The 18,230-nt window shown below is 34.6% G+C and overlaps 1 protein-coding gene across 2 annotated transcripts in view; it reads right to left on the bottom strand.

Annotated features, from left to right (window-relative positions):
- LOC149789052 (regulator of nonsense transcripts 2-like) overlaps positions 1-18,230 on the bottom strand; it is a 137,299-nt gene that overhangs the window by 46,984 nt on the left and 72,085 nt on the right. For both annotated transcript variants that reach the window (XM_089975239.1, XM_089975238.1), the window contains 10 exons: positions 16,730-16,815; positions 16,463-16,571; positions 15,860-15,917; positions 14,085-14,140; positions 13,437-13,553; positions 11,125-11,310; positions 6,869-6,910; positions 4,253-4,354; positions 2,350-2,409; positions 1,218-1,356 (listed from right to left, as the gene is read on the bottom strand). In XM_089975239.1, coding sequence (XP_089831365.1) covers positions 1,218-1,356; positions 2,350-2,409; positions 4,253-4,354; positions 6,869-6,910; positions 11,125-11,310; positions 13,437-13,553; positions 14,085-14,140; positions 15,860-15,917; positions 16,463-16,571; positions 16,730-16,815 — 955 coding nt within the window. The remainder of the gene's footprint in view (positions 1-1,217; positions 1,357-2,349; positions 2,410-4,252; positions 4,355-6,868; positions 6,911-11,124; positions 11,311-13,436; positions 13,554-14,084; positions 14,141-15,859; positions 15,918-16,462; positions 16,572-16,729; positions 16,816-18,230) is intronic.

The following is an 18,230-nucleotide window of genomic DNA, read 5'->3' on the forward strand; positions in this document are numbered from 1 at the left end:
TCAATATTAGAAACAAAACACAACCTCTTGTAACTTATGAACCATATTAGTGCAATTCAATTATAATCCTTAATTACAACATTGCACATAGTTTATGTTAACTTGCAATTATATATTTTCTCTGACAATATTCTATTGTATACCATTTCTTGTATAAATAAAACGTTATCCATTTCTCTAAGGTGTATTCTGGTAAGTTTTGAAAATTCTTCTTCTTAAATTACTCATCTTGTATTTATAAAAATGTTGTAAGGACGTTTTTGGAGAACTTTCGCAAGAGGAAGAATTTTGTAACTGTGAGTCTCATACCATGTGTTACTTCCCTTGCTGAGAGAGAGAGAGAGAGAGTGAGAGAGAGAAAGTTGCTGTTGTTGTGAGGTTTAACACCATTTTTCAGCGCATGATAGGCTATACATGGCGGCCAGCATTAATGGTGGAGGAAGAACCCGGGAAAGCCTCGGAAAGAACCACTGACCCACGAGAAGCTACTGGCAAGCTTTCTCAGATGCCCACATTGGCTGAATCCAAGACTCAAACCAGCGCAGACAGAGGTGAGATGGCAGTGATCCGTAACGGACTGCGCTTTAGACCACTCAGGGCCCCCGAGAGAGAGAGAGAGAGAGAGAGAGAGAGAGAGAGAGAAGAGAGAGAGAGAAAGAGAGAGAACTTGCAAAAATAAAAAAGTTGTTTAAATTTGCATACAATACAATTTGAGAACTATTTTTACCTGCAATGAATTTCATTAATATGTGTAGATGTTGCTTGCAACACAACTCACTGGAAATCATAATGATTTTAGTCTGTTGACCAAGTTTACTGAAAATCTGATAACAAATATGGTCTCTAAGAGTGGTAACAAGTTCAGCCAATGGGATGCAAGATAACTTTATTAATATGTGTCGACCGTAGCCATTTAATTTTTTTTGTTGCAAGATATCATAAAAGCCCATACTCCAAGTCTGATCAAAATCTGATCTGAAATATGGCCTAGTGAGTGTTAATTAGCTTCAACAAGATCAGCCAATCTGACACAAAATCACCTCATTACTATGTATGGCTCTTGCTAACAGATGGACAATAGACACATGACCATACTATAGGCTCACAAGGTCTTTCAGGCAGGAAGAAGTGATATCTATATACCTCTATCTGCTGAAGCTGCTGACACAATGACCATTCCTTGGTTGTAATGAAAGCAGAAAAACACAAGGTCTTACCATCTAGTGACACACCAAATGTGATAAAGGAATAGAGGGTTTTGAAGATGACAGCAGACTCCACCATTCGGTAGTTATACAGTTCACCCAGAAACTTGACACAGCTGATCCGTCGTTGATTGTATTTAGGGTGATTTATCTGTTAGAGTAAGTAGATAAATTTATATAAAAATGTAATAAGGATAAAGAATTCAAAGATATATTCAACTTATGCAAAAATGCTTAGTATGACCCATCCTATAATTATTGCAATAATTTTGCGTCATATCACAATATTTCTAGAACAAGCCAAAAGATGTGATGAACATTGTTTTTAGCAGGGGGGTGGGGTGGGGGCAAGATCTGAAGACAAGTGGATATATTGTTTTTTGTATTATGATCATAAAATGTTCTAAAGGAGAATTGTTTTTGTAAGCATGTCACATTAATAGAGAATCATTAACACTTCAATTCATATCTTCCAAACACCCCATCTTTTATTTTTATTGCGCAAAGTAAGAATTCTTCAGAATGTCAGATCTTACCAGCTTCTCCAGTGCATAGTAAAAAAAAATGCAATGAAGTGTAAAAATAGGTAGGTCACTATATTAAATACTTTTGATTTAAAACCAACAACTTCTTAAGACAAAAGCACCTAACATTTTCATTGCAATATATACAAAAGGAACCAAGATGTTAGAAAAATAATGATATTATCCCATAACATCATCAAAGAAATTCTTAACATTGTTGGTTGCTGCAGCTTGCATCACAGCTGGAATATACCTGACTGGTCATCTGTTACTGAAGACAAGACAACCAATGGTCCTATGTAAAGATGAAGCAAACAGTGATAATTAGTCTAGTCTTATTTATTTGACATAGTTCTGAAAATTCATTTATATGACATGACAAATGGGAACTTTTCTTGAATTCATTCATAATTAATTTATCAATCACATTTATCTGTCATTTTAAGTGACAATGAATTGCATTAGACTATGAAATTAATAGTGTGCTCTACCATAAAGTGTACATATGACAATGTTATCGGGTCAAATTTTTATCTGCAAATTCAGATTTTAAACTATCTAGTGAAGATAGGCAAGCTACTGATCAGTAAGGTAGTGCAATGTAATGTTTTATAACATACTTCCATGCCAAGTCTTATGTCTTCAAGGACTCCATCCACCACTTGTATTGCAATGATTTCCTGAAATGTGTAAATAAATACAAAGTGCTAAAAGTTTGTCAGATAATCATGAGAAACTCCAACATACCAAATTTTACAACAAATATATTTTCTTACATCCTTTTTATACTCGATTCAACTTATGAACACAGCGATTGCACATATCTAAATAAATTGTTACCTGACTTTCTGTTATGGTATCTATTTTTCATTAAACAAGTTGATAGCCAGCACCCTGACACTGGTTTCTAGGTCAGAAGTCATGACTCAAGTTTTATTTTTAAAATTGTTTTGGCTTGTGAGGATGATGACACAGACTGTGTGGATATATCAATATCAGCTGTCCATGAAATCAGATTCAGGTCAAAGGCAATGACAAAGAGTATTCTTGTGCACATCTGAACAAATTAACATATTTATAGTTGCATGAGAATACTCTTTGTCCTTACTTTGACCTTGAATCTGATTTTATGAACACAGGGACTCGTAAATATCTAAATTAATTGTTAGCTGATTTTGTGTTATCTTTATTAAAGAAGCAGACAGTCAGCATGCTGACATTGATTTCTAGGTCAGAGGTCTCGATCTAAGTTTTAAAAAAAAATCTGTTATGGCTTGTGAGGATAACACAAACGAGCATGCGCAGATTTTTATTAAACCCAGTCTGTGGATATATCAGTGTCATCCATCTATAACCCTATGCAGCTCAATGGCTTGTTGCTATCTCTAAACTTGATGTAATTCTTGGAAATATTTCCATTTCACACGACAGCAATCATATCTCCCACCACAAGACATACTCAAATTGACATGTGATGTCAATAAATGAAATTGTGTCCCTTCCTGCTTTAATTCACAAGAATCTGAATATTCATTTTATTCTTCTGTGCTGATTATTAACACTTTTTAAGAGGGTTATTTTCCTTTTCACCTTCAACATGCATTCGTTGCTGTACGCTATATTTAAAAAATTCTATAGTCAACAGTTTGATCATTCAGATGCTTTGCATGAAAAAATATGTGCAGTTTAAAGTGTCCGAGGTACAGTTGTAAGTTAGTCTGGTTTCCTGACTAACTCCACTAATACTAATATGAAATCTGGATAAAAATCAAACAGGATGAACCAATTATCAGACTCTTTTGGCAACAATTGTTTTCTGAATTGTTGATTTCATCCATAAGTCCGTATTTTGAGGGTCATTTTCTAAAAACTTACTGAAAATCGTAAGGGTTGGCAGGTCTGTCATTCGTATCCCAAGGTTTCAAGTCTCTATTTAGAGTAGTATCAGTGAAGTTGCACTACAAACAAAACTCCTGAAATAACTACATGTTATAAATACATTTATATATATGCAAAGTGTTCTCCTCTTGTCACCCTCCATATCTCTTCTCACAGGTGATAGAGCAAAATTAAGATCACACACCCATGTTTTTAAGTTTGTATCCTGAATGATGTCTGAAGAGTTGTATGACATTACAAACATATGCACACACAACTGGATGGCAGCATCACATAATCTGCAAATTTTTCTTTTGATGTACAGGAACAAAAAAACTACTGTACCGACAAAGACATCTGAAAATCAAAGACTGAAAATGTGTTGTTCATTTAAGACAAGGCTGACTGAAAACTGCTTGGAATTATTTTTCCAGCATCAAAACAACTATCAAAAAATTGTGAAAGAATGTCTGGTATATTTGTAACTTTGTAAAGAATTATTAATATGCAGTAAACCCACAACTATATACAAATGAACTTTGAAATTCCTACAGGATCAGTATACTGCAGAGGCTTTACCAGCAAAGAATTCAAATGCATAAAAGATGTGAATATAAATTTGCACACAACTGTCATAATCCTTACATGATATGGAGCCAGTCCTGCCAGCAGGTTTGCTGCACAATGGATGGAATTGAAGCGCACATTCCAGATGGCAGTCAGGCACTTTGTGGCATAAAATCCAACCTGAAACAAACATTAAGATATGAATAAGGAATCCATTCATTTTATTTTTTAACAATCCTTCTTCCTTGTTATTTAACTTTTCACCCATTTTGGTCAATGTAAATGATACCCTTGCAAGGTAAAAGTTTCTAGCTATTTATATCAATATTTTTTTTATAGGGTTATTGTGACTAATATTACTAGAATATATTTTGTACATGGTTACATCAAACAAGTTAGTTTCCAACAAGGAAGAGTTTCTTTTGCAAATAATACTGACATCAATACCTCCCATCACTAGGTTTCAGAAAACTTGAATGATATAATGTAAACTCATGATAGTATATATGTAATTCAAATATTTTCATTTAGGACAAACTAAGTATCATAAGAAACCTTTTGGTGAAAACCCAATGTCAAAATGAAGATCTGTTTAGGAACCATGGCAATAACAAGAGTCTCAAGGCAGCCAAATGTCAGTTAGGAACAACTAGACATTATAAAAAGTCTTTCAGCAGAAATCCAATGTTAATACAAGCATCTGTTCAAAAGGAGTAGAAATAATGAGATTTTCAAGATGGCTGCTATGGTGACCACATGGGATGTCTGAGTGGCATCACTTTCATTTAGAACCAACAAGACCATGAAATGAATGTGTGTCAAGCTTGATGGAAATCCTCCATGTCTTTTAAGAGAAGTTTTAACAAACTTGTGCAGAAGGACAAATTAAAGATGACAGTCAACAGTCAAGCATAAGCTCTTCTAGTCTATGACCAGAAGAGCTGAAAACTTTAGGAAGAGACCATTCCATGTAAATGCAAATATGTAGTAATTCAAGATAAAAGGCAAATAAGTTAAACAAATTGTGTAAATATATAGGTTACAAATAACAGCTATCCCTCATTATAATGTTGTCAGGGTCCAAAACCACTGATGAATTATGTACCAAATGGTGTTATAGTGGGAAATGCATCTTGTACCTACCAAACTGAATGATACTGAAAACAGCATTATGAACCAAACCATGACATAGCAGGAATGATAAAAAAGGAAATAAAAGATATAACATTAACCTTTTCCTTATTTTATTTAAATCCATATTGTTATATATTGGGATGATTTTCATTGTGGGGTGCATAATTGTACATTTATATTTGAAATCCTATTATAATAAGAAAGAGTTGTACTCAAATTTTCCAAATAAGAGTAGATATCTCTTGAACATAAATAAAAGTTTAAAAGGTGCCAATTTCTTTAAAAAGTATTTGTAATAAAACAAAACAGTTAAAATGGTAGGATTTTTAATATACAGGATTAGAAAGTCAAAGATCTGTCTTGCCTTAAAAAATCTTTGATTGGACTGACATAACAAAACCTCTGTCTTTAAGTTTTTAAGTCAATACTACTTAAAAGGAATATGCTCCAGTATCAGTGGACACAGGCAAAGTACACACTCTAGATATGGTTCACCATTCAGAAGGTCAGCATGGGTCAGGTATGTGTCTTGTACATGAGCTACACAAACCACTTCATATCTTGTAATTCGTTCTGTGTGAATGATACCAATGTACAATTGTTTTTTTGTTGTTGCGTGTTTATGAGTCTTGTTCATTATGTTTTCATTCCACATAGTTTGCTAATTATGCAGAATATCAATTAAGATAATACCTAAAAGTTCCTATATGTGACCTTCCATTCAGAAATGGGACTGCAGAGCAGCTTTAGCTACTTTATCTGCTCCATCATTACCCGTTAATATTGATGTGACTGTGTAGCTAACAATACAGTATAATTTGTCCAGACTATCATCATTTATATAAACTTGAAACAACTTGATGCAAGGATGCTTTCTGTTGAATTTGATAAAAATCTGTGGGGCAGTTTAGAAGTTGTTTATGGGTTTTTCCATTTTTAGTAACATTAGCCATATTTGATAGCAGCTCAGCATCACTGGTAAAAACCTGAAAAATGACAGGAAGCTTAAAATTGTGGTTTTGGAGTACCTGTGTAAATGTTTTTCTATTTTTTATAATGGTGGCCACATTGGATGGCAGACAAATATATGTAAAAATTTGATAGGCCTCTAGGTCATGATGCTGTCTGTCAAATTTAGTCAAATTCTATTCAGCAATATTTATTTTAAGTTGTTTGAGAAATGTTTTTTGTTGTGGCATATACATTGGGCAACAGATTAGCATCCAGTAAACAAATCTGAAAGGCCCTGATGCCACAAGCTAGCTGTAAAACCATTACCAAACTGATTAACTGGTTTTTGAGAAGTAGCACATAACAGTGAATGTACAAAAGAGACAATGCATGACAGATTAAGGACCAAACCCTAAACTCACTTGGCCTTATGGCCAGAGAAACTTAAAATTTGAGGTCATCCATGACTATGGTGTTGCATGTATTTCTTATTATTTTGTGACACAGCTGTTTCATCATAGGTCACAATTAAATTGTCAATAAAGAGATATACATAAGAGCTGAAAGCATGGACACATTGGATGAGGACATGAAACTTAAAATATTTACCTCTGGATCATCCCAGTTAAGTTTCCTCATCTGACGAAGAACCTGTATGAAGAAAGAATATGCTTGTACACAGTTTTAGTTTAATTCAAGCTGCAAAGGTTAAGAAGCAAATTCAGTGAAGTTTTATCTGAAAAATAATACAATGATGAAATCTACCTGTGACGCTTGCACTGAAGCTGTAGAGTTACTAAGTGGTCATGGAAAGTAAATAAGTTTCATTTTCAATCTCAAAGGGCGTTTAAGTAAAGTCGAAGGGGTGGAAGAAAAAGGTCAGTGACCCTAACCTTAAACATACAGCGCTTACTGTGACACATGAGGTGTCATCAATTAGAGAAAAGAAAATTTAGTAAATTATTTTTATCTGAAAAAAACTTGCCCAAAAATCCCATTATCAATGAATCATGCTCTCCCTGAAAGATAAAAACATCTTCCCATCTATAATATCATACAGATGGTGGGAAATAACTTTTCCAGATTAACTCCCCTCATTCAATTTAGATGACTGCCCATATCTCAATCACTGAACATGTGACACTTTCCCTTGTATGCTTTCAAACATTTGAAAATGGTGATTGTGAGATTCTGTGTGCTTGTGCGACTAGCAATCAAAATCGCTAGTATCAAATTTTTATCAACAGTTTTATTGTCTTTCAGCAGATTAAAGACATAACAATTTTAATACTCGCAATTTCTGAGAAAATAATTTTCATATCGATTTCATGCAGATATAACTCGATTTAAGAACGTTTAAGTTTGCTCGCCCATCCATTAAGCAGCTATGCTATAATGCCACCATGTTGGCCTCATGTGATGCCAGACTGGTTTTCATACCTTCCATATAAAAAAAATATACAGATATCGAGCTGTCTGTGAAACAAAAGGTCTACTAGAAGAATCGTATCCACTGAGTGTTTGGATTGTCTCAACAAATATGTTTATGGCAAGCACCCAAATGATCCATACTACAACTTCCTAATATTCTGGTTAGAACTCAACAAATTTAACTCACAATCAGTTATTTATGACTCAATTATGTTGATGTGGAGAAAAATTCTTGGGTTTTTCCCAACTTTCCTCAATATTTGCAAAATTGAAGGACTCTTCATGGTCTGGAAAAAATTATCATTTCTCCCGACTTTTTCCTGATGTCCCAGTAGTATGGGAACCTTGTTTCTAGAAGAGTTTTTTCCCCATTTTAGGAGAAATAAAACAAAAATCAATGCTTCCTGGCTATAGCCCCATGATCTTTCTTTGCATGTAAAATATGGAGTCTGGAAACGCTGTGAATGCTAGGGGAATTTTTTAAAACAAGATTTGAATATTAAATTGGAGATCATTGCTACGACAATGCTGTTAAATCAACATTGTGTTAAGTGTGAAAAAGGAAAACACTTAAATAAGGATGATTTATTGTGGAAATATTGGACATCTGATTTACAGCATCTGCTATAAAAGTGGGGACCTACATAAAGGTATGGTTTTATTATGTAGTTCTTGCTGACCCATGTATGCTAATTGTACCACGTGACTCACCATGTCAGTAAATGGAGCTTTAAGGGGCTAAAGTTGAGATTTTTGTATTTTCTTTACTTAATCAACTTACCTAACACTTATTTTAGCTCGGACATGTCAGCTTTAGTCACTCTTATTTTCTAAACAGGTACCAAAACTTTGTGTGTGGTTACGAGTTATTATTACTATGGCGACGTGGCAAGAATTGGTCTCTAACCAGTATGTGAATGTTTATCTAAATTTTATGGTACATTTTTTAAAATGAAAACGAGAGTATGAGAAGTAAAGTGAAATTTAATTAACAGTAAAATACCAAAAACTGAAACAGAAACTGCCTCAGAGGATTCAGAAAAAGGAATACCCATGCAGGTATTCTTGTTGTTGTTGTTGTTGTTGTGGGGTTTAACGCCATTTTTCAGCACGATAGGCTATACATGGCGGCCAGTATTAATGGTGGAGGAAGAACCCGGAAAACCCCAGAAAGAACCACCGACCCACGAGAAGCTACTGGCAAGCTTTCTCACATGCCCACATTGGCTGAATCTTAGACTCGAACCGCCGCAGTGCAGGTATTCTAAATACTCCAAGACTTTGTTAAATTAGCAAATGTCCGTAATAATTCTAACAATAAAGATACTCATGTGACATACTGGCGGTGTACCTTTCAAATCAACCAAAGCAGAGAAGATAAAATTCAATGGAGAAACTTCACTCAAAAGTGGTTATTATATGACGAGTGAAGTACTTGATTATTCATGTGGAACATGCTTGGAATGTATCCTATATCCTGAACATGCTATTGGGTTAAGATATTTATCATGGAGTGGGGTGTGTGTGTAATATTAAGAACCATGTCACTTTGTTTTAATTTGCAGATGGTGAGCAAGCATTCTATACAGTCTTTATCATTTTAACTAATACAAATGTGTGCCTAGGACTGCAAATGCTGTTTAGATGAATTCTATATTCAAAGAATAACAAGGTGCAATAGCAATAATTATTCATGACAACTGAAGACTAAAATAACTTGTATATGGTAATTATCATTTTGTATAGATTCTCCTTCAATTGTATCAACATGTGTATCATTACAACAAAAGTAGTGATATATCGTTTAACCCATATATTTTAAACACACATTTGTAAAACTTCCTTGATGCAAGGTTTAAATTACAACAGAATGCTTGTTCCAGAGCCCAACAAGCCATCAAATTTAGTTTCGCTACCATTCATGTCAAGCTGAAGAAACCATATGTATAAACAGCTGCCTATACTTTAAAAGAGACAGATGTTGAACCAAATATTACGATACCTCTACCAGTGGCGTGACTTATGTTGCGACATGTACTTTAAGAGTTAACTGTTTAAATAAAAATTGTATACTCTACAGAGTACATTTTTATATGTGTGACTTTAAAATAATTTGCAGTTCTTTTGCATCATTATTCTTCAAGTGGATGAATTTGAGCACTTTCTGTTTGATTCCGGGATTCAAGCGTCCTGGCAGCATCTCTTTGAAGATAAAATCTAAAATGTGGAACACAGCAAATCTTTTTGTGACAATAAACAGGGGTACCAAATTTCATTCAGTTATCATAAACAAGTTACAAGTTATAGCTCAGATAGGAAAATGATTCAGATACTCAGAATACTGGCCCATGATCTTGACCATATACAACTTATGTAGTATATGGCAATTATACCAAGTTTCATCCCTCAGCCTCAAATGACTCTTGTGTTATAGAATTAAAAAGAAAATAAGACAAAATAGTTAAACAATGACCTGTAAGCTCGACTTTGAGGGATAGCACCCTCCCCCATTATGTACTGTACCTGTCAAAGATGATTTACAGGTACAACCAAATTTCATCTCAATATGAAGCACTTCTTAAGTATATAAAAAAAGTGTGATGGAAAATAAAATAAAAATATTTATACAGATATATGACCATAACCGTAAAGTTTTCCCTATGACTTTGAAGATAGATTACACATTATAAAGATGAGTTATGAATATATCATCGATTAGCCTTATAAGAATTCAATGTAATAGAATGGAAATGAAATTAGGATGGATGGAGGGATGGATGGAAACACAGACACTGTGTACCTTGCTTTTCATGAAAAGACAAGTAAGATTAGAACAAATTAAAGTGAAATTCGAGTACAATTCTTGATCCCAAAATCAACTTTCTCTCATTTATAAACTTTCAACTCAATTCAAATTGCCATGGTTAACTGAGGAAATAAAAGTGGAACATAATTATGTCAAGACTTAAAATTCAACTTCTCTTCAAACTATTCAAGACAGGTTGAACACACCGTAGGTTGATATGAAAAATTGGGAAATTAAAAACTCTAAGCTTCAATGTGTGCATGCAAGATTTAAGGTGGAAATGAGGAAACCTAACTTTTCATTACAAAAGAATTGTTTCTAATGCACGAGTCGATAAATCTTAACATATGAAGTTCAGACTAAAAGTTTGAATGCAGGATATATATAAATCTCTCTCTCTCTCTCTCTCTCTCTCTCTCTCTCTCTATATATATATATATATATATATATATATATAAATAACACTTTAACATTACTGGCTATATCATACAGAGGAAATTTGGAGTGAGCTAAATTACTATTAATCTAATCACAGCTTATTATTCTACCGGGTGATAGATGACAAACAACCTGGCACATATGCTACCTTAAGGCTATAGTCGAAAAACTAGTAATGTCTGAACTATACCTTTTCTGTTGTAACCTTGGAGAGATCTCTGAAGAGAAGTTTTCTTATGTATTCATGCACTGGCGGCCGTTCCTTTCTTTGGACCTGTGAAACATCAGGAGGATTGCTGTAGTAGTAGGCATTTTCTATCATGGTGGTGTATCGACTGTCAAGGTGCAGTGCTGCTTTCTTCCTCATCATCACATCCTGAAAAGCAAAACAGTCCATGGCAAAAGGCTTAACTGCAAATCATAGGTTTGTACATATGGTGTGGTACAGAGATTTAGATCAAGTTATAAATAAATCTGAAGATGACAGTATCTGAGAAAACAGACAGCTTATGCTAACCAGACTTTGACACCAAAATAGATTGATGCAGAAAATGGCAGCCATTACAATCCACTTACCAGAATTGCTCAATCAAATTGCAAATAAATTGAAATACCATGGAAAAGAAAGTTTCAGCACAAATGTTGTTTTTCTCCAAATGTGTTTACCTTGAGTATGTCAAACATTGAATTTAAATGGCTCTGTGACATAGTCTGATTCCTTGAAAAACAAAAAATAAAACAGTACCTGTAAAAAATACAGGCAACTTTTGGTTGGATGGAAATGTGAACAAGAGTATTAAGAATGGTATGAATGATGAACTAGGTGATGTGCTCAAAAACTGGACTTGGTGGCAAGATCGTTTGTATACAATCATCACAAGTTTACTTTAATTACTTCAATCCTGAATAAGCCTTTATCTTGTGCAATAACTACTATAAAAATATTTCGAAGTTAAATTCAGACTAAATGCATTATTTTCTTTGCCGGTTGCAATAGCATAGAAGGATATTGTGAAGGGGCAAATTTCTGTTGATCTATGGAAAGCGTATTAGTTTGGGCCAGAGAACAATTAATTAGATTTATGGGGACAGGCACTTGTTAAATTGCTATACTGCAGTGATTCCAAATGTCTGGTCGTAGTGGTAGAAATTTTTAAATTAAGCATTGGTTTACTTAATCGCGAGATGGACTATTAGTGACATGGCTAACTTCAATTTCATAATGGAACTGTCAAACTTGAAAAATTCCAGTAACAGTTAGTCGAAGACCTAGGTAAAGTTGACCCCAATTTTGGTGCCTAGACAAAAGGCGGTAAATATATTTCATCTTCATTGGTTATGCTAAACAGGGGTGTGTTTCCCACATGAAATTTCCTAGCTGTAAATGCCCCCCACCCCCTGAAAAATCTAATTAGTCTAAGCTTTGCTGCAAGAGTAAAGGTACAGGGGACTCCGAGAGACAATTTGGAAGAAATTCTCTAGCAAAACATTTGTCCAAGGGACCAGATGTCTGGAACTTCTAAGCTTCATGTGTTAATGTGAAGTGAAGAATTAGCCATTAGGAAGTACATTAATCTTATGAAACTAGGTTTGTTTGGTCTGTCATGCTTGGGCCGACTAATAGCTTTGGTATCTGTTTCAATATCAATAGTAAGATCTGATAACGAGAGGGGAGTAATGCTCTATCCCCAGTAGGATAACCGACAGAAAATTTAGGTTGGATCTCTGTTTATTTTAAATGGGGAAAATAGCTCTTCAGATGTATTCCAAGAAGTATCCTCAGATGTATGTATGCACTGACATATCCAAGCATATGACATACCTACATGTTTACATATCCACCTACCCACACAAAGTTTGAGGGAGGCAAAACAATAGGAAGGTTGGAGAGAAAAAAGGAAAAGGAAGGAAAGGGAAAAGGAGAAAGGACAGAGAACAGCTACAGTGAAATTGGAGTGAACCAGAGATAAGCAGGTTATGCAATTGTACAAGGCAATGACTTCGATTGTTCACTCGATCGTATGATGAACTAATTCTATCAGTAAAACAGATCAGTTCCAAAAGAAGTGTAAGATTTATTCCAAAAGAAGTGTATCTTCCTACTGTATTGTGTTATCACCAATGTTTATGTAACTGATTAAGTTTTGATTTTCTACAGGGGCTTGAGTCATTCTGTTCTATATATCTGCTCAGACCTCTATTTATTCTACCTATAAGTTTACTCAATCCAGGCAATAACACAGAGGGCAACCATATCCTAGATAACAAGAACTGAATAAAGTGGACACCTTGAAAGAAGGTACAATCTGCCAATCAACCCTCACCCTTTACAAAGAGGAGTGAGGGCATTTTACAGATATATACAAACTTGAGAATCAAGAGTAATTAACATGCATTTGTTTTGGTACCGTGATTTAACTCTTGTGAACCATTTAAAATAACATTGACCTTTTAAGTAACACAAACTAAAATTATTACTAACAGAAGAATAAGAAAACTTACCAAATAGACTTTTGTTCTATGATGGGAATCCATAGATCTGTACAAGAACCTGCCACATGTTTCCAACAGAGCACAAGCCATTTCAATGTTATGATGTGAGAAATCAAACATCAACATCTGAAATTGGAAATTTATCAATCCATTACTTCAGCATACCATGCATTTACACCTAACTTCATGAAAGACAAATTACAGTTTCATACTGTACATCTAAACCTGTGTGCTGTGTACTTCAAATCTTGACAATACCTTTAAATCTTATTAACTTGCGGTTCACATCCATTAAACATATGGACACAGAAAACATCTTTCTTCAATGATAATAACTGAACATCATAAGCAAAGAGAATGAATAATCAGCATACATCTGGACCTGGTGCTTTATGTGACAGTGACTCCATTATCTTGTACCTGTCTTCAACATGTCATTCTATTTAGGTTTTACTGGTAATTGGAATAAATTATAATGCTATTCTTCTACGTAAAAAAATAAACCCCTAATTTGTAGTAAACCTACAGCATGCATTTCCTTGAGCTGAAAATATAAGATGTTTCTACTTCTTTTAATGATTTGTAAATAAAATCCTAACAATTACTGCTTTTAATACCACTTGTAAATTAATCAATATAACAATGACATGATAATACCTTTAGGCAGTGCAATGCTTCTGACTTGGGGAACAGCCTGAACTTTGTCAGCTCACCTAGTAATAACAGTAAAACAAGAAATATAATATTTTCTATTAACAATGGGCCCCAATGTACCAGGATACTAACCAGGATAGATTAACAAGCTGTAATGCCAGAAAAGTTGTTACAAAATTTTGACCACATGAAAACCACATGCTGATTTTGCAAGAACATTTCACTACTCCAAATTCATGGCATGTAATTTTAAAGGTTTTGATCTGAAATTTATGGGGAAAAAACTATATGCATTATCTAAGTTTAAATTTATGCACTTTATGTCTGTTTCTGTTTGAAAGCAGGTGGACTTTACATTCTTAAACAGCTTATTCGACCGATACTGATGAAAGGTAATTTTGAAAAACTCTCAAAAATGAATCCTTTATTTAAATTTGTGCTTATATAATATTGTAAGTAAATCTGTTCACGAATTATTCCCAACAGGACCCATTCTTCAGATGAAATTCAAAATTTTCTTCCTATTTCAATATTTATGGGCAAAATCAGACCAGCAAGCTACAAAAGTATGGTAGAAAGGAGAATGGGAAGATAAAAAACAATCTGATATAATAAAATAATCAGCTAACATGGGTGATTAGGTAAAATGAACACTTCGATAAATATACAAATTCATTTAATTCTTATAATTACAATTTTCCTCCTTTCTGTCATTGAATCAGCAGATTCTATTTGCATAACATTTGATTTGAGGTAGCAGTTTTATCTTCACAGTCAGTCAGAATATTTAACAGATCTTCAGTAGCCAAATCATCAATCCACATAATTTAACATCACATTGGAAGTAAGCATATTAATTACCCTTGGCAAGTGATGAAGACCTAGCCCATAAAATATCATAACACAATGGGTCAGTATGATTTTTTACTGAGCAAATATAATGACTAATTCAGTATTAATTATTGTAACTCTGCCGTTGCTGGTCCCAAGCCTGGGTAAAGAAGGTGGATGGTTGTGCATAGGACTAGCTTCCCCACCACACAAAAAAGCCATGCTACAGAAATCAACACAGAATTTCACTGGATCAACAGAAACATCCCAGGGGAGAGCATATGTAGCAAACCAGCTAAACCTGAGAGGATGCTGTCATGTTGACCAATCATTTCTCCATCAAGACTATTACAAAGATTGGGACATGGAATGGAGAACAATGTAAAAGACAGGGAGAACAGCACATGTTGCCAACTAGCCCTTTCATCATTAAGCATCACTGACAAATACCCCCATTTGCCCAGACTTACAGGATTAACATGCAGGGGACATTATGCGTGAAGGTTTGCAAAAAATGAACAGACAAAAACTGTCTCTAAGGCCAGCATCTGTGTCACTGCTGCTTGTACCAGTCAACACATCTGCAGCTCTAACAGTGTCAGAGAAGAATGTGGTGATGGCAACACTGCAACCCATTGTTTCTCCAATTTGTCAGATGTAATCATTCCACTTGGCACTGTAGCAGAGGTTATTATGAATGTTACTGTCATTGGGTAACATATTCAAAGGAGAAACTTGTGATATCAAGGATGCAAAATTTTACAAAACTCAATAGACTACATGTCTTATTACCAAAGTTATGATGGAATTAGAATAATTTTTTTAAACTGTGTATTTGTTTTATACCAGAACATGAAAAAATTGGAGAATTAATGAAATCAGATGCTCCCTGAACAGAAAATGTGAGATCCTGTCAAAACTCCAAGAATATAAACATTTCCACTTACCAATAAATCTAACTGTCTTCAGCTTAGATTCAATGTTAATTTGATCTTTCTTCCTCACCTGTAAAAAGTTTATTCAAATAATACAGTGAACATGAGTTCCAAATTAGAAACCAAACAAAAAAGTAAAAAAGAAATGAATGCATTATGTTGGGTATAATCAAAACAAAAAAATCTATAAGCCAAATGGATAGATAAAAACAAACATGCTCAGACAGCAATAAATGGAGAGTAATCAAGCTTGAATATCTCTTGATGTAACTATGTATCAAATGAAGGGAACTATAATACTTCTTGTATGAGCATATACATGTTGTATGGGTAAGCAGCTGCACTAATAAGGTTAAATCATCTTTTAAAGTTGCCACATAACTGAGTTTGTCTCAAATTTTTTGGTCAGATGATAACTGCCAAAACAAAATCTGTGAAACATTTTAGTTACAACCACAATCTAAAGATTAATACATGAAAGTAACAGTTAGAAAACAAGCTGAATAGGGTATTCTTTTTTGTTGGGTATGCACATGTGCGATTTATATATGTGCAAGTAAGTGTAGCGTGTGTGAAGAGCCAAAGTCAAGATGTGTCAGTCATACAGATCCTTACATGCCATCGGAAGTCTCCTTTCAACAGTTGAGCAAGGTCCCCAGACACATCTGTCATAATTGGATGCAGGGTGGCCACCATTCGCGAATAGAAGGGCAAAAGATCATACCTGATGAAGAAATTAAATTGATATTTATTAGTTGCCTGTTCATATAAATACTGATGACACAGATTTCTGTGAGTGAGAAATTGTGTCCATAAAACATAATAAATGTGTATGTAACTCAAGCAAATGTATGGCACAACAACTACTGGAATCATTCTTACCTTGTTCTATGCACAGTGAAGAGCGCTCTGACAAGTTTTTTTCTGTTTGTCTTCGTATTGAAATTCATGCAGAATTCTATTGCAGCCTGCAAAGAGATTTTTAAAAATCAGAACAAATGTTACTGACCAATGTTAAATTTGTAAATCCAGATTTATATGAATTCTACAAATGGAGCATGGGGACAGAGATGCAATCATCTCATTTGCATCAGTTTTGGTAGTTTTTTTAATCATATTTGCATTTTTTAAACTCCTTGAATTTTCTTGTTTAAGAAAACAATATTCTAAATTCATTCCTACTGATGATGTTTTATCCTTTAAGCTTTGCACTCATGCAATGAGACATTTTACTCACTGCTGCAGCTGTCGTTACATTAGTTCTGTATACTCAAATTTGGTTACACAGATAAAATGAGTAAGATCTTGTTGTTGTGGGATTAACGCCATTTTCAGCACATGACAGGCTATACATGACAGCCAGTATAACTGGTGGAGGAAGAAACAAGTAAACCCCACAAGAACCACTAACCCATGGGAAGCTACTGGTAATCTTTCTCACACATCCACACTGGCCAAGTCTAATATTTGGACACATTCAGACAGAGGTGAGATGGCAGTGATTGGTAAAGGTGAGTACTTAAGACCAATTGGCCACTTCTGGCGCCTAGCTATAAGTAAGTGATAAAATATTATTGGTCTATATCAAGCAAGTTTAGTGCAGTCATTGTCTGATAAATCAGCCCCCAAACTGATATTGATCATGTTGGTGGTCTGGGGCTTTATCTAACATATAAATAAAGCATTGCAATTATTGCAGACATACTTGTCTTCAAAATGTTAATTACACATTGTTTTAGACAACAACCATTATTTCTAGTAGTTCCTGTGGATTTGTCATATAACTGGAAGCTTGAGTCACATGACCAAACAAACTGAAAATATCAGAAGAGCAAAAATCACATCTAACTGGTTGCAGTATTTGATGGAACAGGAGATCACACATAAATTTAACCCAGTAAATTCAAATCAAGTGACAAACTGTATGCACTGCTGGGCATAGCTTCAATAGGACAGTTTTCAGATGTTTGTGTATTATGTGTAGCCCTTGGGTCCTTTTGTTGATTTCCCATACTATCCCTGTATCGACACTGTCTTAGCGAGGGAGGAAAATTCGTCTCCTTGGTAACTTGTTTGTGGACGTCTTCATTCTTGCCATGAAAAGGTTGGTTAGAGGATAAAGGCTGTGCTCTTAGCTTGGCCTTATGGTGGTCCTTCAGGAATGTGCAGGCAGAAAGCAAAGAGTTGCATTCTGCCAACTGTAAATTTGTAGCTGTGGTTACAGCATTGACCAAAGTGTGCTGAGCAGTTCTGTTCAGTACTCAGGCCATTCTTGAGACCTATTCCCATGCATGCCCTGTGGTATTCACTGCAGCAGAAGATAAGCTATGTTTGACCTGTTGGAAGATAAAGATGAAGTCCAATATAGACATAAAGTCCAAAA

Source organism: Sinohyriopsis cumingii, chromosome 11 (genome assembly GCF_028554795.1).
Source record: "Sinohyriopsis cumingii isolate HCF-2022 chromosome 11, ASM2855479v2, whole genome shotgun sequence".
In the NCBI taxonomy this organism is placed as follows: domain Eukaryota; kingdom Metazoa; phylum Mollusca; class Bivalvia; order Unionida; family Unionidae; genus Sinohyriopsis; species Sinohyriopsis cumingii.